The sequence below is a fragment of the Aptenodytes patagonicus genome, chromosome 13 (genome assembly GCF_965638725.1).
Source record: "Aptenodytes patagonicus chromosome 13, bAptPat1.pri.cur, whole genome shotgun sequence".
NCBI lineage: Eukaryota > Metazoa > Chordata > Aves > Sphenisciformes > Spheniscidae > Aptenodytes > Aptenodytes patagonicus.
Window position 1 is genome coordinate 9,568,198 of NC_134961.1, and position 25,526 is coordinate 9,593,723.

The 25,526-nt window shown below is 42.8% G+C and overlaps 1 protein-coding gene across 2 annotated transcripts; it reads left to right on the top strand.

Annotated features, from left to right (window-relative positions):
* Positions 1 to 433: 433 nt before the first annotated feature.
* On the top strand, positions 434 to 25,305 carry SNX8 (sorting nexin 8). 2 transcript variants are annotated; one of them, XM_076350686.1, is made up of 12 exons: positions 434 to 491; positions 1,668 to 1,745; positions 8,729 to 8,919; positions 10,972 to 11,089; positions 15,056 to 15,177; positions 15,548 to 15,628; positions 16,580 to 16,740; positions 17,153 to 17,285; positions 18,368 to 18,436; positions 19,242 to 19,391; positions 19,799 to 19,948; positions 20,701 to 25,305. In XM_076350686.1, the coding sequence occupies exons 2-12, from the start codon at positions 1,712 to 1,714 to the stop codon at positions 20,812 to 20,814; spliced, it is 1,323 nt and encodes a 440-aa protein (XP_076206801.1). In that variant the 5' UTR covers positions 434 to 491; positions 1,668 to 1,711; the 3' UTR covers positions 20,815 to 25,305. The 2 variants fall into 2 exon arrangements, with proteins under 2 accessions (XP_076206801.1, XP_076206800.1); XM_076350685.1 differs by lacking the exon at positions 1,668 to 1,745.
* Positions 25,306 to 25,526: the final 221 nt, after the last annotated feature.

Below are 25,526 nucleotides of genomic sequence, written 5' to 3' on the forward strand. Positions count from 1 at the left end.
AAGTGATGGTATTTTGACATGATGCAATCTCTGGCCTTGACCTCGCGCTGCGGAAGGAGGAGGCTGGGTTGCGGTATTACCGCGCTGGCAGGGATCGGAGAACCGCCGCTCTGGTGGGCACCGGAGTACCACCACACTGGTGGGGACATGGTCTCCGGGACACGCTGCCGGTGAGGACGCCTGTCACGGGGGCGTGTGGTGGTGGCACCGCTGGAGCCGGCGAGGGCCACCCCACGTCCTCCGACGAGAAGAGCCCGGCCAAAGCCCCCTCACCCCGTGCTGTGACCGCAAGCGAAGCCCCCGCCCTCCCTTGCTTTCCGGCCGCTCCACGCCCCGGCCCCCCGGGAGGCGGCCTCTCCCCGCCCGCTCCGCCCGCGCTGACAGGCGGGCGCTGCGGAGGAAGGGGAGGGCGGCCGCCGGGCCCCGGCCTCACATGACTGCCGCCGCGATGGACGGTGAGCCGCCCGCAGGCACCGCGGGCGCTGGCACAGGTACGGGGCGGCGGGTGCCCGCAGGGCGGGAGCGGGCGGTGGGGCAGCGCCGTTCGCTCCCTGGCTCCGGCGGCGTCGCCGCGGTGCCTCTTCCCTCCCGCTGGCGGCCCGGGGAGGGTGACAGGGCTCCTCGCGTGGTGTCGGGGCCGCTCCCCTCGACAAAACCTGAGGTAAAAAGGCGCCGCCTTCGTCTTCTCCCGCCGGGGCGGCGGGTGCCGGGCCGACCCCGGCCCGCAGGGGGGCTGCCCCGCCGCCAGGCCACGGCCGGGCCGCGGCGGTGCCCGTTTTGTGGTGGCGGGGGTTTCTCCTCCCCTTGCGAAGGCGGCCTCTGCCCCTTGGTGATAAATAAGAGGGAGCGGCGGTGGGCACTCCGGGTCGGTGGGTTTTGCCTGCCCCGGCGGGAAGGCGTGCCCGGGGGCGCCGCGGGCAGCGTTCGTCGGCCGATCGCGTCCCGGTGCCCGCCGGCTGGGCAGGAGGTCGGCTTCCCAGGGAGCCCTTCTGCCGGGGCTTAGAACTTTTCCTCTCGAGAGTCGTGCGGCTGAGCGCTTCTGTGGGTGCTGAAATGACTTTATAATAGTCTCCTTGTACCCCGCCCGCTAAAATGGACTCAGCGGCACGTTAAAGGTCGCGGGGACAATTTATGAAGTGGTTCGGTAGGCACTGTCACAGTCAGCCCCGGACAGAGGCCATCTCTCCTCTCCTTACTGACCCAAGCCAAAAGCAGATCCGGCATGAAAAGAAGCAGCTCGAAACGCTGAAGTTTTAAGAGCGTGCAGCTGAATCTGAGATGAAAAAACTTGGAGGCAAATGCTGCCAGCACTTGTGAAATGAGAAATGGAGGGAGCTCCTGGGTGAATTAAGAAAATAACATGCTAGGCTTATAACAGTTGAACTGAGGGAAGCTTTTAGAGGGAAACAGGGTAATGCAGTTCTCTAAAGTTCTCTTAAAGTGGTAAAGTTTCATACTGGCAAGTACTGCTCTGTGCATAGTATTTTTTTTTCTCTGCTTGGAAAGAAAAAGTAGTAGAGGTTACAAGTGGGTAAGCTTTACGCAGGGAAAAATGGTTCGGTTGGATTATATTCAGGAGTCAGTGTGAGTGTGCTTTTGATATGCCTGTGATGCTCCTGATGCAGATAATGCTTATAAATAAATTATTTTGGAATATTTCTGTCCAGGACTGATGTAAGATATTGGGAACAGCAGCCTTTGTGGAAAAAAAATGTCCTACTGTACCAAAGAGAGAGCTTGTTCAGGTATGTCTATTACGGATTTACCATCTGCTTCAGGAGCCTTGTAGAGATAATATAGTTGTTTCTGAGGAGGGTATTCTTGATCTGATTAATTTCTGCACTGGTGGTGCTTCTGTAACTGTCTGACCTACTCAGCCTTAGTTGGAAAACTTGGCTTTCTTTGGCAAAGCTTATGTTGTGAGCACTGAAAGAAGGTATCTAATGGTCTTAGCAAAAGAAAAATAATGGTGTGAAAGCAGGGATGTTTTTATTTCTAGCATCATGATGCAGGTTCAGTGATCTTGGAAGTTTGACACCCATATGTAACTTTTTTGGAGATCAGTGAATATTCTAGGAGGATGTAAATCTCCTGAGAAATAATGAGAGTCCTGACAGGGGCTGTCAATGCCCACCTATGACAGCACATGCAAATGTGTTTTTATTTTGCAAGGTTAAAAGTACTTTAACATGATCAAGAGAGAAAAGAAAAAGGGTAATGTTCAATACATTAAAGTCAGTTTTGTAGTTGTTTGTATTGACTTTTTTTTCCCCTCTTGCTCCCATTTGAGGCTGTTTTGCAATGATTGCAGGGAGCTAATCCAGGTGTGTTGGTTGGGGAGGGAGGTGGGTGTCTCCTTTTCTTCTAGTGGTAAATCTTTAACTGTGTGTGCAGCCTGTAGGAGGGCTTGGTTGGGAGGGCTGTGCCAGTTGCAGACAGTAGAATTGGCACATAACCGCTCTGATTTCCCCCACAATCTTCAAGTTTTAGTGGGTTGGTGCAGGTTGATGGAGAGAAATGTATCAGTTACAGACATGTGGAACTGGTACAAAAGGAGGGGAGCTTTGACGATTGCTTTTCAGCAGGATTTGAGATGTGAATGAGCTTGTTCCAACTATAAAACATGTGAAAAGACCGTTGGGAGACTGCAGTGTGTGGAGTGGCACGCCATTTTTTTAATGCTTAAATACTAAGATCAAGTTTTTTCCCAGCGTAATTAAGAGGGTGAGAAATGTGCAAGGAAGATGAGAAGCAAAACAAAAACATAAACAATTTCTGATGATGTTTTCTTGACCTGTATAAGGAAGGTTGATTGTAGAAACTTGGCAATTTTATAGTTAAGCTAAAATGCCCTTGTAAAAGTTTCCTGCAGAACAGTTGTATGTGTTATTGCTTGTTGGGTTACCTTTTTGGGTGTGAATTTTTACACTTCCATCCTCTTTGTTAGACCTGTGTGTGAAAAATGATAGTTTAGCAATCTTCCATTGTGAGCTGGGAAACTGCCCTAGTGAGGATTTGACTTTTTGTCTCCGTCATCTTTGGGAACATTCCTCGATGGACTTTTCTCCCCTAATCCTGTTATTTCTTCAACATGTGTAGCTCCATCTCACTTTATTGTGTTTGCTACAGCTTAGGACTATGGCTCCGTGGCTGACTTGCCAATGGCATGTGATCCTTGTATTCCCAGACTTGGGAAATCGCTTAATTAATCACTTGATGATCTAACAGCATAGTTAAAAGAACAGGGCACTAAGCTTAAAGTCAGTTCTTTGTTCTGTCACACAGATTTACTGTGTGACATTGGAAGGAGATAACTTGGTGTTGGGCTTTTTTTCCTGCTGTAGTATGTGATTACGATATTTTGAGAAGCAGTTAGAGGCCTACAGCTGTAGGGGAATGTAGAAATGCTAGTGCTTTTTTATTATTATTAAATAAAGCTTTGATAATGTCACCTGACTATTTTTGAGTTGTGCCATTACTTCTCTGCTTCATCGTGAAAAGCACCAAGTGCTGAATAACAATCTGAAACTTCGTTGGAAAAAAAACCCCAACCAACCAAAAAAGCCCCAAAACCATTACTACCCCCAACACCTCAAAAACAAAGGAAAAAAAACCAAACAAACAAAAAAAACAAACCCCAAACCAGACCAGCCAACACAGGATGCATATTTGACATCTGCACTGAGAAAGTTGCGGGTTTTTTTAAGGAGAAAACCAAAATGTTAGAGCCTGTTTCCAACATCTAATTTTATGATAGTATGTGTATTATTTTATCTTGTGTTGTTTTGGCATTGGATAGCTTGTACTTACAAGTCAATTGCTGTGAGGGACAAGGAAGGACACTATCGCACCATCTCTTAATTAGAGTGAAGCTAAATATGATTACTTTTCTTGAACCTAGTAAGAAATACAGACCTCTCTTCCATGTTGAACATAGATCTGTGTATCAGTTAGCTTTGTTAGATAAAATAGACTGATCCTTTGCATTGCTCCTTTCTAAATAAGCATTGCATGGTTTTAAATTCTTTAAAAAACCAAACAAACAAGTTGCATACAGTTATCTCAAAATATGTAAAGCCCTTAACAGGAAGAAAGGGCTGTTTGTTTTTTTTGTGGAACTTCTGTTTTTCTTTTCTTGTTTTTAGGGGATTTCAAATTATGTAAGAATTTAAAAAAAAAAAAAAGGCAAGGAAGGGAATCTATTTGGAGTTGTAGTTGAAATCTGCACCAGCTTTCCGAGAGGTTGATGTAGACAGTGAATTCTGGAATTACGGAGGAATGTGTTTGACACAACAAGGGGGAAAGGCATTTCCATAATTCCTGAGGCTTTTCATGAGAAGACAGAAAGGAAAGGAAAATGCTGATGAATGATATTTACATTGCTCCTTTAGTATTCCTGGCCTAGTTTGTAGTGGAGCCTTCATTTTTTGCCAGGGAGAAATCTGAGGTATCTGTGTACAAAAACAGTCAGTTCTTGTACTCCCCTGCGTTTCCCGTGAGTTGGATCACCTCTGCTCCGCAAGGCCGTGGTCTGTGATGATGGAGGAGAAATCTTAGCTATTTTTCCTAAAGGCTTTGCTTCCTTTCAAACTCCTTTCTCCTTCTAGAAAATTTGCTACTAATATAACAAGTAATTCTGTGGCACCTTCTACTTAAGTGTGTCTAATAAATTTAGTTCATTGGCACCCTGGTATAATAAAGAGTTGTTAGTAACAGCCATCTGTAAAATGGAGATAAGGCCTCCAAATTTACTTGACAGAACTTAAATAGGGTAGGGAGATCTGTATTGTGATTTACCGCCTATGCTTCCAGGCCTTGCATTGCCCTTCTCTTCTATATGTGCTTACTCACATGTAAAACCTGCGTGCAGCTAATCAGACACTTGAAATTCTACTTTGGGTTTCATAAATGTGTGATTTTAGAAAATTTGATTGAGGAAACTGGTAACTCCCTGGAGGGCAGATTGCTGTCTAGTTGTGTGAATGGGAGTAATGAACGTCGGGCGCTAACTAAAGCATGAAATGTGTGGTATAAAGTAGTGAAGCTTTCTATTTCAGTTGTTCTCTGGATAAGTGTCTCAACTCCTTTCAGTCCAAAGGCTACCCAACTTGTTACAAAAAAAAAAAAAGAGTATTATGCAGTGTTTTCGTAGTTTTTTTTCCTTTACAACCAAACAAAAATTAGGCTATGCTTTGAACGCTTCTTTAAACTTTTATTTCTTGTCATCTTGTTGTCTGCTTGTTTGCGTATGTATGCATATATGTATTCTTTTTAACTTTTATATCAAATCGTTTTCAGTTATACCAGACCACTTCCTGGTATCTTATTGACAACAGATTGACAAACTCTGCTGTAGCAAAAGGCTAGCTTGCACAAAAACCCTGATTTTATTTTGTCTGCTTCCCTGTGCTACAGGGGACCATTCCATACCTCATTTCTGTATTCACTTACTGCTCTATGTATATACACTTTGCTAGATGATGATCTGCTGAAACCAAAGGGAGTGTTTTCAAAATTAGCTGTTCTCGAGCAGAGAGTGCGTGATGGGAAGCGTTAAGTGTTTTGTTACAATGCATGTAAATCCTTTTACTGGTTGAACACAGGAGCTCATACCAATGAGTTTCCACTATTATCCACCATTCCTGGCCAGGGCTCCTGAGGCTGTTCCTGAATTGACTCTTTAGTAAGTAGAATGAAAAATGGGCTGCAGAATAGCTTCAGTATATATTGCTCTGTAGGCTTAGTGTTAATGCCGCGATAAGTGTTTTCTAAAACAGGTTAACAGCTGTTCAAAGTCATCTTATTGTGTTCTCAGACCAGTGTTTGAGGGTGTAAATTCACCCTGAGTAGCTGTCTTGTTGATATGAAACACGCTGAAATTATTAATTAAACAGTAATTATTCAAACTTGTTTATATGGTTGTCTGATTTGTATGATTTCACACATTTAGACAAGGCTGAGATCTAAAGAAGCTACAGAATATTTCAGGAAGAGCCAAGTGTGTGAACTGCTGATAAAAAGAAGGTATTTCCTGTAGGTGAATTTTAGAAAGCAAATTTAGAGAATAACTTGATGAAAATTGACAAAGTATTACAAATGAAAGGAGCAACGTGGCTGAATTGTCAAAGGAACGCTGAGTCTCGTCTAGATCTGTCTATGGGGCTTCACCCTGTAGTTGTCTTACGGGGTAATGTGGGTTCAGACCACTGGAATAAATCTGAGAGTCCTCAACATCAGTTTGGCTAATAGTGCTGCAGGTTCCAGGACTTACAGATGAAATACTGAAGGATTCACAGTTCATCTTGTAAATCTTTTCTCCTGATGCCTACCTTTTGCCACTGGGAGTTTCAGTAGCTTACCAGACTGAGTAGCTGTAGCCCCAGTAGCTTACCAGTAGCTGAGCCCCAGTTTAGGGAACAATTTGTGCCATGAAAGTCCTGCTTTGTTGGTTGGCCAGCAGGAAGATGGAAAGCAGGGAGAGTGATTCAGTAGGCAGGAGGGGTGTTGTATTAGTACAGATTGGCACTGCTCTCGGGGAAATAGGTGGGTTGCATTTTGGCTAGCCCCTCTTTTGGAGGCTAGCTTGCTGTGACTGCCTTGGTAACGTGAGCCAGTGGTTTGGCAACACAGAGGACTGTGGAATTCTGTGTAGTGTGTGCATTGGAGGAGTAACAAAATCTACTGTGTCATGTTGCATTTCACTGATTAGTCTTGAGCAATTAAAAGCAAGAATTACAAGGGTGTGCACCCAGAGAACCGCTGCTCTGAAGAGCGAGGCTGTCTTGTGCTTTCCATAGTTCTTTTTGTGTGTATTTTTGACATTTACTCTTGATAGTGTGGTTTATTATACCTTGCTGCCCCATGAAAGGTCAGGTGGGCAAGGATTTTTCTACACTAGAAAATCTTTTGCCTTGCTATCTGTATTCTGAATTTTCTTTCCTCCTTTTCTTCTCAGTTCAGCATCTATCTGAAAAGTGGATATACAGATATGTTATCACTTTATCCAGCAGTATCCCAGGTCAACATTGAATTAGCTTGCATTATCTCACCACAAATTTCTGGCCGGTAACAGGAACTTTTTAGAAGCTACTACGTAGGTGGGGTTAGTAGGTGATACATTAGTCTATTAAAGCAGAGGTGTCAAGACTTGCTTCTCTGAGTCACATTAGCAGGAATCTGAAGCCTGATGAGACATGTGGGATAAGGTAATTTGTCCTGGATTTGGTTTGGTTTCCTTAAGCCATTTTATGGAACAAAGAACGATGTGTCTATTCTGAAGCTGTATATCTGAGGAATCGGAGATTACCTGTTTTCCCCATTTATCAGGGCCTAGAGCACATGAAGGAAGAGGTGGGAAATCCTTATCAGGAGGAGGTCAGGGCTTTCAAGTTAAGGATATGAGTTCTTATCTTCTCTGAGTTAATTTCTGACACAGTTGTCAACTTTTTGAACAATGTATCACAGCTTAAAGAAATGGTTCTTGCTTCTGTGGTGTTACTGTCTTTTTTGTGTTCTCAAAATTTTAGGTAAGTTTAAGAGGGGGTCTAACTTCTGCACAATGGCAATGATTAATACTGCCTAGCCTTTCTGGGTAACTTTTCATCAGTGGATTGGCTTGCTTTGTAAAAGAGCTTGCTTGCAGTATCCCTCTTAAACAGACATATACAGAGAGGAAGCAACCCATCTGTTCCAGACTGGAGAACAGAACTCAGATATGGGCTGAATAGATTCCAGGGTCATATCCACATTTTTCACCCTGTTTCTTATGTGTGAAATGTGTAGAAAAAAAGGATTGCTTTGAAAAACAACGTAAGCTTAGTTTACAGTTGCATAATATCTGTAGCTATGAAGTCAAGTTGAGATAATGGGTTGCAGTCAGTCATTCGATAAGAAGGCACTCTGAATCATCATCTTTGCCCCTCCTTTGATGTAGTTTGTCCTCCAGGGCCATGTTCCTAAGAGCCATCTTTTTTCACTTTTGCATCTGGCTGAGAATCAATTAGAATCTCTCTGTCCAAAACTGTCCAGCTCTGGTTGAATTCACTGTAAAAATATGTTTGGGTTTTTTAGCTGCAAGCAGTGGAATAGGTATATTTGAAAGATTTTGCCAGAGCTTGCTGTGATTGAGGAATTGCTGGGTTGGCCCTTATTAGGAACCTTTTTCCTCTGCTCTTGAACTTAAGAATATTGACATAGTAAATTACTGTAATTCATGCCCACTCTAGCATACTGTCATAGAGTTTAATGAAATTATGTCAAATGAAGTATCTCCTTCCTTTGTAATGACATGTAAAATTTAATGCAGGGCAGTAAAATAACACATTTGCTTTCCTTCCATGAGTTGTTCTAGGCAGGATCCAAAGTGCTGAGCAAGGGTTTTGTTCATTTTGGCAGACCCTGCTGCGGTGGGAGCTGGACAGACAGGAAATGCAGGCCTCTCAGCTGATTCACAGAACAAATTTGGCCTGTGATTCTTCTTTTGCTTAGTAGAGATGTCTTTCTGACTCTGTATAATTGGTGGTGCTCCTGGGTGTTGTGAAGAGGGAGGTACCAACGTCTTGAACGTGTGCGAAGTAGTATAGCCTCCTGGGGGAGGGGCTTGACTGTTGCTCTGGTTGTGTTGCACCACTGTGGGAGCACTGAGCATGGGAACAGGGTATTTTAAGGCTACTTCTTTCACTTTATCTTATCAGGTCTACTGGACTGTTTTTCCCTTTTTGTCTTTTAGATTTGGCAAAGCCTCCGGTAAATGAACCGAGGGAACCGGAACAGTTTCTAATGCAGGCGCCCCAGGGAAATCCGCTGCTGCTTTCCCACACCCTACAAGAGCTATTGAGCAAGGATAGTGTGCAGGTGGAGCTTATACCTGAGAAGAAGGGCCTTTTTCTGAAACATGTGGAATATGAGGTTTCCAGCAAGGTAATGTGAACAAGCATTGGTCTTAGTGAGAATGTATCTTCTTAAGAATGTCTGTGCAGTTGCTGTTGGCAAAGTCTTGTCTAATTTGATAGATGTGTTGGGTCATGCTGGTTGTGAGTAGGCCAGTTGAATGGGCTTACTTTAAATGCAGTAGCTCTATGCCTTCTTGACCTGGGCTTCTGCAGCATGGAGCATCTTCTAACTGAGGTCTGATGGATGGTCTGCTAGTTTACTCACTTGAAACCTGAGCTCTGTACAAAAGCAGATGTGTAACATTGAAAACTGAATGTTTGCATAACGGATTGGTGTAGGCGACTGGATATTTCAAACTATTCCAAGCTAGGGAAGAAATTGTATTGGCAGTGCTAAACTGAAATCCTTTGTAAACAGAAAAGATACCGCAAATCCTTCTGCAGAGTCTAGGCCGTTGCCAGTTTACTTGCCCCAATCCTGATCTGTAGGTTCCTCTCTTGGTGTAAGAGAAGATTGAAGATGATGTATCTTTTTCTATTTATAGAGTGGCCAGTGAAATAGCTCTCCAGTAGCTTCTGTGTGTTTTTTCAAGAAGGAAATCTGTCCTCTTCAAAGTGGACCATAAGAAATTTACATCTCGCAGGCCACCAAAACATCAGTTACTGAGTAGCGCTCAAACTGTTGTAGTCACTGTTGTACTTATTCAGAGACATATTTGGGTCACTTGTCTGTAGCGATGTTTGGAGCTTTAGGTGTTTTAGATTGACATCTGTAAGTTTGTCAGAGTGTTGTGAGGGGGAAAGGGCAGACACAGTGAATGCTTCTGTGGGCTTTCTAGCACTCGGTGTTTATTTTTGCCTGTGATTTCAGGGCACAGGACTCGGTGACCCTGGTGGTCTCTCTAGGTTTTGAATTTAGGAACCCATTGCCAGCTCCTTTCAGTTGCTGTCATCTCTCCTATGGTTGTAGCTGTAGAATGATACTTCCTCAAAAAGAAACATAGCTTGGCCTTGAGCTTCATCTAAGATCTGCAACACAAATTGACATCAGATTTCAAAGCAGACAGAGGGAGGCCCTAGGGGCTGTGTCTGTTGTGCTCCAGTTATATGCCTCATTGCTTTATTTTTGAAAATGGATAGTGCCACAATAAGTGGTGGATGATGTGCAATGCAAATGTAGTGAGAATGGGTATAGTGTTGTGTAGTCTTTCTTATTAACTGCTCCAGTAGTTGAATCTGTAGTAATAGTGTGGGGTGTGTGTGTGGGGGTTTGTTTATTATTTTTTTTAAAGGATTTCTGCCTCTTAAGTGTCTTGTTCTAGCTGCTATCTGACTCCTTTTGGAATGAAAAAACAGTTTCTTTGGTCCCTTCTACATATTGATCTAAGAACTGCAGAGGGAAGGACTAAGATTTTAAAGGAACTTTCAATCTTTATTTATAGATCTAACATCAGTGAGAGGTCTCTCTTTCTCCTGTGAGGTTCACTTAAAACATCAGTCATTTGGGCTAATACTTAACATGATCTGAGACTGTTTTGCCACCTCTGGATTTGAAACTGATTTAGAGAAAGTTCCTAGGAGCTAGAGGTCAGGTACTGGCAGTACTTCAGGAAAAGAGCTCTCTAGAGCACTTCAAGAGTGTTGACACTATTTCTCAATGTTCTGTCTAATTTGGAAGACCAGAGAGTTCGAGGGAGTAATGATATGGAACCACGGCAGATTTAGGGATATTTGTAATTTCTTGGGAAACCTCTTCCTCTCCATTTCGTAGTCTCTTTCATCTTGTGTGTAAATGAAATCCGTTTTTAACTGAAAATCTTATTCTCAAAAGGACTGTAGTTAGAAGAATGCTATCTCTATTCATAATCGAAAGGTGGCTACTTTTGGAGTCTTTTCTCCCTCCTTCCCAGCACAAGGCCTCTAAAGATAAGAAATAAGTAGTTTCTGCAGTCTCTGAGTGTGATTTCTTTCTTTTCTTCCTGTTGTTTTTAGTGCAGCCGATAGCAAAAGAAATTACAGAAATGCTGCTGATTGTCCAGCTTGTATATTGATTTGTGTGCCCCCCCCTCCTCTATTGCAGAGATTCAAATGCTCAGTCTATAGGCGATACAATGATTTTGTGGTGTTCCATGAGATGCTGCTTCAGAAGTTCCCATATCGTATGGTGCCAGCACTTCCACCAAAGAGGATGCTGGGAGGTAAACCTGGGTCTTTCTTTTGACTGGAGGGGTCGTGGTGCAAGCGGGATCAAGGTGATAATGTTGAAAATAAGTCTTTCCTTCTGCTTGGCTCAGAAAACAACTTTGAGGTTATAATACACAATTCGGAGATTTGAATTGTTGCCATCCTAGAAATTCCCTATAGGTAAGATATTAATGTGAAATTTCAGTGGGATTTCTTTCCGTGGAAGTTCAGTATCTAAGGACTTTTCTGGTAAGATTTAAGGCTTAATTCTACACAAGAGCATGGCAGAGATGCAGGTATTGGGTTTTTTTTTTGGAAAATAGGTTATGATGATCGGTGCTGTGAGTGTAAAATCACTACCATACTGTTGAACAGCTCTAGTGTGTATTGTGGTGAGTTATTTTGTGAAGTGTTAAGAATAGAAAAGATTTGTGAGAATCCCATTGTTTTTCTACAGCAAGAGAAGAGTAAAGATTAACAAAATAAAATAAAATCTATATTAGAATCATAGACTAGTTTGGGTTGGAAGGGACCTCTAAAGGTCATCTAGTCCAACCCCCCTGCCGTGGGCAGGGACAGCTTCAACTAGATCAGGTTGCTCAGAGCCCCGTCCAACCTGACCTGGAATGTTTCCAGGGATGGGGCATCCACCACCTCTCTGGGCAACCTGTGCCAGTGCTTCACCACCCTCAGCGTAAAACATTTCTTCCTTAGATCTAGTCTAAATCTACCCCCTTTAGTTCAAAGCCATTCCCCCTTGTCCTGTCGCAACAGGCCCTGCTAAAAAGTTTGCCGCCGTCTTTTCTATAAGCCCCTTGAAGTACTGATCGGCTGCAATAAGGTCTCCCTGAAGCCTTCTCTTCTCCAGGCTGAACAACCCCAACTCTCTCAGCCTTTCTTCATAGGAGAGGTGTTCCATCCCCCTGATCATTTTCGTGGCCCTCCTCTGGACCCGCTCCAGCAGGTCCGTGTCTTTCTTATGCTGAGGGCTCCAGAGCTGGACGCAGTGCTGCAGGTGGGGTCTCACCAGAGCAGAGCAGAGGGGCAGAATCCCCTCCCTCGACCTGCTGGCCACGCTTCTTGTGATGCAGCCCAGGATACCATTGGCCTTTTGGGCTGCGAGTGCCCATTGCTGGCTCATGTCCAGCTTTTCATCCACTAGTACCCCCGAGTCCTTCTCGGCAGGGCTGCTCTCCATCCCTTCATCCCCCAGCCTGTATTGATACCGGGGGTTGCCCCGACCCAGGTGCAGGACCCTGCACTTGGCCTTGTTAAACCTCATGAGGTTCACACGGGCCCACTTCTCCAGCTTGTCCGGGTCCCCCTGGATGGCATCCCGCCCCTCTGGCGTGTCGACCGCGCCACTCAGCTTGGTGTCATCTGCAAACTTGCTGAGGGTGCACTCGATCCCACTGTCTGTGTCACTGATGAAGATATTAAACAGTACCGGTCCCAATACGGACCCTGCGGGACACCACTAATCACCAGTCTCCGTCTGGACATATTAAAAGGTTAAAACTGCAGAGGAGCTGATTGTGTAAAAACGACAAAATTGCTTCTCTGGTGAGACCGTGCTTGATCCGGTTGAGTTAGTATAGGGTGCTGGACCTCATACACACCTAAAAGGGACTGGCAAACACAGTGATGTTAAGCGAACAGCTTCAGCACTGCGTACTATAGTATTACCTTGCGCAGAAGCCTTATGATGCAGGCAATGCTAATTACACTTTCTCAGTTCATGTACAGAAAGGTGTCTTTCTGGCAGATGAACCAACTGCCTTAAAGTAGCTATTGCCCTTTAAGGGCAAAAGGTTTTGCCAATAGCAAAACCTATTGGCACTGGTTTTAAACTTTTATTTCAAATGTTGCATAACTGTATAAAATCCTGTCTTGTTTTCTACTTCATCTGTGAAAGAACAAGCTTTTCACTGTCTTGTCTCCTGCCTGTGCTGCTAAGCTTAATGTGTTTCAATAAATAATTGATAAATAAATAATGTTTTCAATAAATAATTTATTTCAATCAAGGAGTCCATGTATTGCTACAGTAAAGAGGAATTGGTAAACAGTGAGCAGAGCAGGGTGTATAGTGAACTGGAACAAAGCAACATAACATTGCTGAAAAACTTCAATGGTCATATATTCTTATGATGGAATGTAAATTGTGAAGACCTTTCTTCTGGGGTTGCGAAACCCATCTGTTGAATTTGACCTGATTGAGAGTGCTCAGCCAGAATTTCCAGAATTTCCACTTCATGCAACACCTGTAAGCAAAGTGACCGTCTCTGATTAATCTCAGTGGAGAGAGGATGCCTGAAAGAAGCTACCAATACGTATCACTTGTCAGTCACTGTTATTTCCTTGCGTTGCCGGTGTGTTGATATTTCTGTGCATTCACCGGTGCATTTCTTCCCACAGATATCATATGTTTAAGAAAAAACTGATAGGATTAGTTCCCAAACTGTGCTAGGAGTACAGTCCTAATGCAGTCCAAAACTGCGTTAAGGCAGAGAGTGATGATTGCCTTTGGTCCTGTGACTCTGCTTATAGAAAAGCTGTGTAAGTGGTCTTAATAGAAGCTATAAACAGGAAAAAGGAAATTGAATGGGTAGTTCTTGTTTCTGAGTAGGTTAATGGACTGACAAATGGAATTGCAGGACACAGGATTTGATGGATTAGTGTAGATGTGTGACTCTTGCAACCTCCTTAGTCCCAGTGCCAGATGGGCAAAGCTATGTGCTTTTTATACTCGGTATGCTCCTCTACTAAGTTACACTCTTATTTTCATGATGGTCTACTTTCATCCATCTGTCAGTTGAAGAAAGATTGATAGTCTGCTCTACTCATTTTGGAGGGCAGCAGCAAACTGAAGCAGATCATGTAGGAAGTGTGTAGATGACTTCAGAAATCTCCACGTAGGTTAAAGTATGAACAAAGCAAAATCAAGACCTAATGACTGAAAAATTATTTGATGGGTGATACTGTACTAAGGATCATTATAGAGTGTCCATGCAGCCAGTAAACTCCCAACTTAAAACCAAGGCAAAAGAGTAATACCCTTTTGTGATATGAAAGTGTTGTTGTGGATAAGTGCATTTCTTTAATTTCGCTCTGTGCTGCTTTCCTTTCCTTCAAATTTATTTTAGTTTAATTTTTCATCTTTCCTGAAAAACTCCAGGATTTTTGATTTACTGCCTTACTGCAGTAATACCAGATTGAAATTCTTCCTGTTTCAGGAAGATGAGCGGAACTTTTTTAGTTTGATGAGTAAGGACTCTGGGTGGATGTATGGCAGGTTGCTGTGCAGGTCTTCCAAAGTACTTTCTGACATCTTACATGAAAAAGATGGGCACTGATCTTGAACAAACAACTAAAAAAACCCCCTTTTATGCTCTCTCTAGCCCCAAAATGCTTAGAAGTGTGGAGAAGGGACAGTTGAGGGTACAGCACGCTGAAGCTAGTTCTTCAGAATAGTGAGCAAAAACCCCATAATTATTTGTGGGGTGATCACTTTGCAAGTGGCAGTAATCTTTGCAGTGGCAGGAAGCAGAGTGTTGTGCTGCGTTTCCCAGAAGTCCCAAACAGACTGAGGTCCCCTCTGGGGACCAGCTGTGGAATTGATTCAGAGGAAGAAGAATCTTTGTATGCCCACAGTTTATAAGTGGAGGCTTCAGGCCTTAGACTTGTTTGTTTATCCTGCTTATCTCATGCACCCTGTGGAAATAACCACACATAGATAAATATGCTGGATTTCAGTAAGATGTAAAGAACCACTTGAAGGAATATTTGTTCTGGTGGTCAATCCAAACGATCTGTTTTAGGGACCTGACAGACTACAGGTAATCATTCTTTAGTTTTGTTGCAGTGCTTTAGCAAGGGTTATAAGTACAAAGAAATTATTGGACTGAGTGCTTTCTTCTTTCTCTTTCTGAGCAGCTGTAATATATGGTGCATTAATTGAAATCTAATGTTTCTTCCCACAGCTGATAGAGAATTCATAGAATCCAGGAGGAGAGCGCTGAAGCGTTTTATAAACCTGGTGGCTCGACATCCCCCTTTCTCAGAAGATGTGCTCTTGAAACTCTTTCTGTCGTTCAGTGGCTCAGTGAGTACTTGTTAGCAATAGTCTTGAGTTTGCGTGTCTTCCTGTAACTGCTGTGCTGGGCACAGAGTTCAGAATTGGTTTTGACCTACACATTATTGCTCCCCGTGATGAGGAGAATTTTCTTTCAATAGGTATTTCTACAGCTGGAAAGTGGAAGGTAATTTCACTCAATGCCAGGAATATAGTATTTTGAAAATGATAACTGTTCTTAGGGGAATACATATTATGCTTCTCCTTGAATTAAACCTAACCTGGATAAAGCTGTATCTGCTAAGTCGTGCCTTACTGTTGCAGTATATCTGAGACCTGTGTGAACTGCCTGTGTGTTACTTAATTGTTTCATGCTCATTTGATTCTGTATCTTCTTCAGGATGTACAGAATAAGCTAAGAGAGTTGATCCAGGGAGTAGGAGATGAATTTATGACCTGCAGATTAGCTACCCAGGCCAAGGTATGTATATGAATTTCTTGCAACAAATGGCTCTCTCCTCTAGGTGGACCAATTATGGCATTTGTTGAGTGATGGAGACCTTAGGTAGGAGAGAGTTGTTTCCAAAATTTGAAGGACTTTTAAACTTGTAATTTTATCGAAAAGATCAAACAAATATTTGATTCTTAAAGGCCTGACATTTCTAGCTATATGCTGGTTCATGAATATGATAAAGATTAAACAATGAATCCTGCTCAGAACATGTTTCTCAGTAATTACTTGTACTTGCATAACAAACAAATGCACATACTGCACAACTTAAAAGCTAACACCTAGATTGATGTCTTCCCCATGTGCTCATGCCCTCATTCTGTCTGTCATCCTCTCCCTGTGGGAGAGTAATTTGGACTGTTACAGAGAAATTAGTTATAAGTTCTCCATATATCTGTTTATGCCAGTGATTAGTGCTATGGCAAATTTTAAATATACATTCACTGTGTTCATTGAGCAATTTTAAAGCAAGTTGTTGTTCAAGTTCCTGCAATGCTAGCAGAAGGTTTTGCAACTGGAGCTTAATTCAGGCTTTTACCAGTGATGCACAGGTCAAAAAGAGCTGAACTTTCAGTACATGCTTGACTTTGCCAGGCTGGCAGTTACCAGTAGCTTCAGATCAGAACCTGTGAGCTTGAAATCTCACAAACCCCGTTTTAATTGCATAGTAGAATTGCAGATTTCGCCAACTCTGTCTACACCCGGTATTTGAACCTCTTTCTGCCCCTGAAAATTAGGGGTATTTGTATGACGTCTGACTTGGACACCTAAATTGTGAAGCTAATCTCTTCAGGGTTGTTACAGCATGGCGTGAGAGAATGAGCGCAAGAGGGAAACTTGTCTCTCTCTGCTGACTGTATGGTGTGCCCACAATTAACGTATGTGAAATGTGCCTGTGATTTGTCTCTTGCACTTCTTCAGGACTTCCTTCCAGCTGACATACAGGCCCAGTTTGCTGCCAGCAGGGAGCTCATCAGAAATATTTATAATAGCTTTTATAAGCTTCGGGACCGTGCGGAGAGGATAGCTTCTCGAGCCATTGATAATGCCTCAGATCTTCTCATATTTGGAAAGGAGCTAAGGTAGGTTGGGAGAAAGAGGATTTGCTAATGTGAACGTTTCTTCTGTTGTTTCAGAACTCAAAACTGTTGTAAGGTTTACCTGCAAATGGTCTGGTAAGAATGGGTATTTCAATGCATGCTGTAGGTCATAATAAAATTTTTCCTACTAAAAGAAGAAAATGCATGCTTTCCACTAAGGTTGCATTCCATAGAGCAAGAGAAAAGAAAATACAAATACCTTGACATTCAGGTACTAGTTTTATGGTCTCTTCCACTAGTATATACACAGCTCTGCATTTGTGATTGTGCAGTAGTACCTTAGCACTGTGAGCTATTTAGACAGATGTGAAACTCTGAACTGCTCTCTGCAAATAAGTGTATCTACTTAGTGGAATTTGTCTCCTAGATTTGAATACTCCTTATCTCCTCCTAGTGCTTTGGGCTCAGACACTACACCGCTTCCTTCCTGGGCTGCTTTGAATAATAGCACATGGGGGACTCTGAAACAAGCCTTGAAGGGTCTGTCTGTTGAATTTGCACTGCTGGCAGATAAGGCTGTGCAGCAGGTGAGTTCTTTACTTTTTTCTTTTTGTAAAATGAAGGAGGTGCATTGCTGCCTTAAGCTTCATCTTGAATCATGAGCTCTGTGGACATAGGCACTTAAAAGAGTTAAGAGGGAGATTGTAGTCCAAACTCAAATCCTCAACCACCAGCCTGTTCAAGCTTCAATGAAAAACCTGGACTGTGTTTAAATGGGAAAAAATACAATGGGCAAGGGAAAGGAGGGAACAGCCTGCTTTCTTTTTTAATTTCAAATGGCTATTGGACAAGTTAAGTTGTACTACTGTACTGAGCTGTCCAAAAGTCCTGCGTTCTGTCTTACTAATCTGCTATGGAGAATCCAGAACTTATTTCTGAATCAAACTTTGACATTCATGTACTTAAACATTACATGAGAGTCATTCAGACAGAAGCATCATATTCCTGTGTGAGTGTGCAGTGTGATAATGACTGTTAGAATAATGTGAGAACATGACAGTCTGGGAAGGAAAAGTAATAGTTCTGTCTTCACTTCTCTTCATCTCATTGTGTTAAAATACTCAGCATGCTTTTATAGATCAGTCAGACCAGGTCTTTTTCTCCAGAGTTTATGCTCCAGAGAGCTCTATTGATACGGGAAGAAAAGACAGTATTTAGTAAAATAAAAAAACAAGTAGTGAAATTTGGCTTGGTGTCTCATCTCTGCCTTCTGGTGCATGAACTATTATGGGGAACATGCAAGTATTTATAGCTTTAATGGATTGCTTATCTTGTAAGAAGGGAAGATGAAAGATTGGAGGGATCTGCAAGAGCAAGAAATTCCAAGCAGAGAGAGCTGAAAGGACTGGCACACAGGACTGTGAAACTAACTCCTCTTGTTATAATGATCAGTCAATTGGAAAAGCTGTTCCTGCTCCAGTGAGATCTTTGTTCTGCATACTGAAGATTAAACACTCCAGTGCCATCTGAAAGTTTTTTGATGCAGCTGTGTAAGCGTTGCTGTTCCCTGGAGAATACAGTGGAGGGCCTGCATGGTGTAAGGATGTGAAGAACTGTGATGTCAGTTCTGCCAGGCTTACATAAAATGGACTTTTTCCTTGTTTTCTAGGGTAAACAGGAAGAGAATGATGTGGTGGAGAAGCTGAACCTTTTCCTGGATTTACTCCAGTCCTATAAAGTGAGCTCTGCTGTTTTTCTGCCAGTGAGAAAGTTGTTTAGAGCAAGCTTGTGCTCTTTAGAGGGTGTAACGCCAACTGGATGGAAAACTGTCTGGGAGGCCAGTTCAGAGGCGAACTGGGCATCTGGCAGAGGGAGGGGAGTGGCTGTTGGCCGTAGCTAGCTCTATAGCCTTACTGATCAGCTCATCTTCTGATGAGAATTTGCCAAACGGCAAACCCTGCAAGGAATTTAAAAATATGACCGCTTGAACTATGTGGATCAGCTAACTCTTCTTCCAGATTTGGCTACTTTTGAGTCAAAGCAGTGAATTAGATGGCTACTGATTTGTTCATGGAGACATAAGTTCAGTTACAAATGAAAGAATTTTTGTTAATACTAATGTTTTGGTCAAAGGCACTTTTTTTTAGATGCACCTACTGAAACTGTATGTGGCAGCTTGTCCTGACATTCCGAGGCCTGGACTGAAATAGAAGGACATGGGCAGGCTCTTACCAGAGTTAATTGCCAGCACTTAATATTGAGAAGGGCACAAAAGATAAGAGGCCTGATAAGATCCAAAATGGTGGCAGAAGTGATGCCCCAGATTGCCTCTTAAGCTCACTGGTCTGGGTCCAAGCAGTTTTGTTTCTTGAATTCTTAGCTGCCAACATTTTTTGACTCTCTTGAAAACAAAGAAACAAAAATCTGCAGCACAGAAATTACATAAAGCGTGACCATGTGTTTGTGTTCCTGATATACTTGGCTTGCGTGCTTGCTGTCTCTTGGCTTCCACTAAGTACCTGTTTTTTCCTTTTCCCATAAAGGACCTGTGTGAAAGACATGAGAAGGGGGTATTGCACAAGCACCAGCGAGCATTGCATAAGTACAGCATGATGAAGAAGCAGATGATGAGTGCCACTGTGCAGAACAAAGAACCAGAATCGGTGGAGCAATTGGAGTCTCGGATTGTGGAGGTAGGGCAGATGCCTGGGAGAGCAAAGGGTGGTACTGGACTCCTGTAATGGTGCCGCTATGTAGCTCAGTCATATTTGCAGAAGGCCATTAGGCTGAAAGGGTAACCTGTATTTTGGGTAATTTGAGCTACCTGCTGTGCTACAAGGAAAACGCGTTTGTTTTCCTCAACACTTATTACTGGCTCTTTGGCAACATGTCATTTGCAGGAGCTGTGGAAAGCAACAGTCTGCATGATTGAAAGTGCAGTTGCTGTCATATCAAGTGGGTCCAGGAACTGCCTTTTTAGGTTTTTGGTATGTGTTTGAATTGCTAGTATGGTGGGGAATGCTGTTTTCTCGTGCTGCAAGTGAACCTCCTTGGCACCCTCTTCCTGCCAGTGTACTTCACTGAGTTCCTCTTCTTTCAGCAAGAAAATGCTATCCTAACCATGGAGCTGCGGAATTACTTCTCTCTGTATTGCCTGCATCAGGAGACACAGCTTATCCACATCTATCTGCCTCTTACGTCTCACATTTTGGGGGCCTTTGTCAACTCCCAGATCCAGGGTCACAAAGAGGTGAGTTCTTCTGACTGTGTTCTTTTTCCTAAAACATGAATGAGAATTTGAATGTATTTGTTTTCACCTGTGGGCCTTCCGACTCTAATTATCTGTCCAGCTGAGCTCTTTCATAACTTCTTAAGAAGTCATCTAAGGTCTTTCCAATTTGGGGTGAGGATCAGGGCTGGCCTCTAACCCCTCTAAAAGACTGTATCTTCTTGCAGCAAGTTGCTGTGTTTTTCTTTTCTTCTTCTTCTCTCATCTGCAGATGGTAGTCGAAGAAGACCCAAACATTAAATAACTAGCTATTCTGTAATGAATGATGTGTGTTTGCTAGATGAATCTGTTTTTTGTTGTGCTACACAGAAATTGTATGACAAGGAACAACTTCCTTGTTTTTGCTCTAAATCCAAGAGCTCCCTCTTGGTAACCCCTAAATATGACCTTCAGCATTCCCCATGCGCAGACGTTTTTGCATTCGTTACATTAGAAAAGTCTCTCCTCCTTCAGCTCCCTCCTTTCCCTTCAGTGAAGGAATTTGACCAAGGTATGGGAAATCTCCCTTCTGTGCATGCTCAGTAAAATGCTCAGAGAGCTGCATTGTAGCACCAGCCTAAAAGGGACAATCTGGGTCCATTGGACTTCCCCAAAGTACTTCAGCAATTTGTGTTTTCCTTTTGAGTACTCTGAAACTGCTGCTAAAATACAGTGTGGTGAGATGATTACCTACCATGTTGTCACGTCTGTTTTCTCTCCTTTTCCACTCACAGATGAGTAAAGTTTGGAATGAATTGAAGCCAAAGTTGAGCTGTCTCTTCGTGGGATCTAGCAATATGCCAACTCCACCATTGTCACCTCCAGAGGGAAACTTCTTCTCCAATTAATGCTCTGAGCATCTAGCATGGAGCAAGAAGTGCAATCAAGGAAGGGGTGGGACTTCTACCTCCAAATGTTAGAATGAATCCTCCAAACAGCTATTATTTTTTATTTTTTTTTAATACCGCTGCTTTGAGCTGCTCTCTGATTTAGACAGACTGGATGTGGGGCAGAACATACGGATATAAAGACAATCTCTTAATTTTGAAATGCTCTGGGACAGAGCTGATGTTCATTATCCTGCAGACACTCTTCATGGGGTCAGGATGTGACCTGGTGCAGTGAGTCCTGCAGTGTTGTTGCTGATGCCTCTGCATCTTGTACTAACAGTCCTCCAATAATGTCTATCTGCACACACGCTGACACATCTCTGCACATCTCTGAAGTGCTGGGATGAACAGGATATCTGAAGCACTTGCTTGTAGTAGAGATGGATTGCCTTTTAAGCTTGGGATGGCCTGTGTTAGGGACATACGTGCATAAGGAAAGCTGAAAGCCATCCCCCATCCCATTGATAGGTGTCTGCATTTGATTTCTTACTGCTAGACCTTAGCGCAAAATACGTGAATGAAGTGGTTGGATTCGCTAACCCAGCTGGGTAGGGGTCAGTGCTGCTGCGTGACAGTAATTTTCCCAGTGAGGCTAGGCAGACTGTGTTGTCAGTGTGTTTCAGTTCACGGTTGTAAGGCAGCCTCGGGACTTGCTCATATTTTTCAGTTTGGGGCCAAACATGACTGGGTTCAGGAACTCGGAGGAGTTTGCCTGGCATAAATGAGAAAATAGTTGAATAAAACACTCCTTAATTGTAAACCACTCATACTATACGAGCAGAACAGCTACAAGGTAGCTTGTTTGTCTTCTGGAGGTTCTGACATCCATCTGTTGAGTAGCTGTTCAGGACTATTGGAGAGCTGCTGACCCGAAGGCTGGTGTTTTCTTTGGTCTAATATCAGATGAAGTATCCTGTTACACCAGCAGGCTGGGACACAATGCTGATAAAATTCATTGGCAAAAAATCAGTATTTATCAGGATGTTACTGTCATTCTTTTTTCTGGCTCTGGGTAGCATTGGATTGTGTTTGTGAAGGAGAGAAGACAATTAAGTGACAATTAAGTCTTTCTCTAAAAATAGCACGGTTCTTAGTAATGGGGTTTTCAGAATGATTTGTGATTGTGATAAAGGGGCTAAACATTCTCCATGTTTCACTTTGTATCTCCGGTGACTTTCCCTCATGAGGCAGAGGGTAGGGGGAGGAGAACTTTAATGTCGTGTTACCTGAGGGGAAATTGTGCATATCCTCCAGAGAAACTGATAAGTGAAGAAACTGCAAACGTATGCAGCAAAACTCTACGTGAACGGGACTCCCCTGAACTGAACTTCTCTGGGGCCAAAATAGCTGCCAAAGGGGAATTTGAGACTTGGCTGCTTAACATTTTCTTTGAGTGGGTTTTTACCCAGGAAGCACATTAACAAGGATGAGTGATTGCTGTCAAACTGGAAGCATTACAGTATTTTCCCATTGGGGAACTTGCCCATTAGCAGGAAATATATTTAAATCCTCCAATCACAAAAGTTTTTTTCTTTTTTTTTTAATTTAGAAAATTCAATGCAACATGAAGCTTTTCCTGGTCCAGGTGGAACTTATGGTTTAGTTTCTTCAGCTAGGAGCAAGATAGTAAGTTACTTGCCCAGTTTCATGAGACTGGCATAACCATTACACACACCCCTGAAAGTGTGGTGAAGTACACTTACGTGGGTGAATTTCTTGGGTGCTGGGCCTTAAGGAGTGTGTAGGGAGTCTATTTAATAACCTTGCTCAGAATGCATTATTAAGAGCTTTTTATAGCAATTCAAATGTTAACTCTCTTCTGAGTCTTTCCTCCTGCGTATTGGCCTTGTCCAGTGAGACAGATTAACTGCAAATCGCTGTGACAGATTTGATTCTCTCTCCTGAAGATTTCCAAAGTGATGCAGAAGAGATTCTGCTCACAGGGCAGAGCAAACTGGCTGGGGAGGGAAATGTTTCTACAGTACAGTAACAAAGAAGATGCTATCTCAAGAATGGCACAAAAGGTTTTTCTGCTTGACCTTTTCGTGATTAGGAAGGTAGTTTGTGGTTAAAGTGCGGAAAGTGTGTTACCATATTTTTAAATGCTCTTCACTCCTAGCATCTTTAGAAGGTGCTAGCTGGTTATAGCCTGTCATTTGCTTAGTTGTAGTACCCATCCTCCCTCATTTAGCCTTGTTTGCCTGCTGTAGTGAACAGTCAAATCGAGAAAATACTGTACGTTTTGGGGCAAGATCCGGTATCTATATGATGGATCTTCTATGTAACTTGTCTGGCTGGGGTAGATGACTGGATTATGTTCTGTAGGAGCACTTGCAAAGTATTAGCCTGAATGGAACTTTGCACTTCTCACATTTAGAAAAAAGTTACGCTTTTGGACTTTATTTAAAAACAAAACCCCCAAAAAATCAAAGCCACGTTTGGGCTTTAGACTAACTCCTCTTTCCTGTTCTCCTTCAGAGCAAAAATTCTACAGTCCAAATGCGGAGACTGTAATGATAAACACAGACCACATGACCTATAAAGAAACTGGAATTACGTTGTTTTGAGAAAACACCTACTCCTCCATTGTCAGCCCTTGCCTCTTTGAAGAGAGCAGTTTTGGGGGTGGGGTTTTCTTGTTTTGATTCTACTCTGTTCACCTAGTATTTTGAGAACAGAGGCTTAGTGTTCTCAAAGCTGATACAGCTAATGGCACTTTCAGAGTTTATTTCATACTGGATGTCAAGCTTCTGTCTCATTCCTAGATACATGCATACACTATTTCATACAACCCTTAGTCTGCAAACCTTATTTTTGGGAGACTGGTCAGTGTGCAAGCACTATGACGTTTACCTCAATATGTGAGGGATTTCCTTACTGTATTTGTTCCGTTTAGTTTAGGTATCTGTCAGACTTGGAGAGCAGCATCAAGTACAGCTTCCTTCCTCTAGAGGAATGCAGCAGGGAATCAATTGTCTGTCTACCCTAGACAATGCAGGGAAAACAATTCTGGTTACCTCCATGCTATCGCCTTCTGCAGCAAACAGCCTAGCTATGTGCAAGGGTGAGAACAAGACTTAATGAACTTGGTTCCATTGCTGGTAGATGGCAATAAACACTAAGCAAACCAGAAGACTGACTGAAGAGCGCATGCTGCCTATCCAAGAACTGATGCTCCTGTAAGATGTAGCGCCAAAGAGTTAACGTGCCTTCTTGAATGGAAGCTTTCTGTGCATTGCTTGAGCTCATGGGGACGTTCATGTGTTCAAAACAGTAATGATAGAAGAGGCCTCTAATCTGTCGGTGTGTCTCTTAAAATCTGTCGCAGAGGTACCAGAGTAGTAAACAGCTGAGAACCTGAAACTTTGCCTGAAAAATGTTTTCTCAAAAGGGCTATATGTTTTTGTCACTCCTGATGTCTCCTCTGCTTCAAGCTGTGAAGTGGCAATATACAGGCTTTTTGACCAGTATCGTGTGTTGAAAGGCTTTCCAAACTATATTTACAATACAACCTTAATCTTTGATCCTTCTTTCCCTCTCCTTCCATTTTCCTTGCAAGCTGCTCCTCCCAAGTGGTAACATGTTTTCAACAGTGCCTTGCTGCATTCCAGCGCTTTTACTCTTTGACTTTGATCATGCAAGAGTGTAATTCCTGGAATTTGTAACAGGCTAATTTACAGTCTTCAGTTTGTGCTGTTTTCTAAAAGACAAAGATCACCAGCTGGGGACAGAACTTACTTAAAACGTCAGTCTCCACAACTGCAGCAGGAGCAGTTAACGTCACCACCCTCTGACATGAGCTAAAAGTCAGTGCTGGTGAAAGCACCTTTACAAAAGGATTGAACTGACTGCAGAAGAGGGGATAGCAAATAGAAGTGCAGGCCTGAGCCGCACTTGTTCTTTTCCTACCTAAACTCCTGGAGGAACATAAAGTAATTTGCGCTCTCTCACCATGCAATTTACAGTTTCCTCCAGGAAATAAATCAAGATAACTTAACAGGTATCGGCTGCCAGTCACTCCCTTTCCTACCGTGCTGTAAGGTCTTACATCCTGTTACGAGCTACCTATCCCCTTGTGCTTATTTTCTCTCCTCTACTTGCCTCAAGGCATTCTCTCTGTTAGAACAGCCATAGCTTACTGCTATGTTAGAAGCAGAGTATCAAAAACTCTCTAAATAACTCGGTGTGCAGCACAAAAGGAAAAGTAAGAGTCTAAGGTGTTAACTCTTACCCTCTAAGTCTTAGCTGTGGCTTACTGAGCATATGAGGAAGGGCATTTTTGAGTGGTATAAATTATTCAGAACTGCTGAAGGGAGAGAAGAAGAAACAATCTTGTTCAGAGGGTGTGAATTTTGCCTGCCTGGAATATCCTGTACGTTTGCTTTGCTCAAATAGCCTTATGTATGAAGCACTTTATCCAAATGCAGGAATTAAAGAACTATTACTACAGCTGGTAGACTGGAAATGTTTACAGATCCTATATTACATTCCAAGATTCTATCTGTTATATGTGTTTGTAAAAGTGTTAAAAAAAAAAAAAAAAAACCAACCAACCAAACAAAACTTGTGTAAGAAGTTACATATGTGATGTGTTGTTTCTAGCACAGTTTGATTAAGCTTTTGCTGCCCGGCATGCCAGTTGGGCTGACCTGAATGCTGAATAGGTCTCC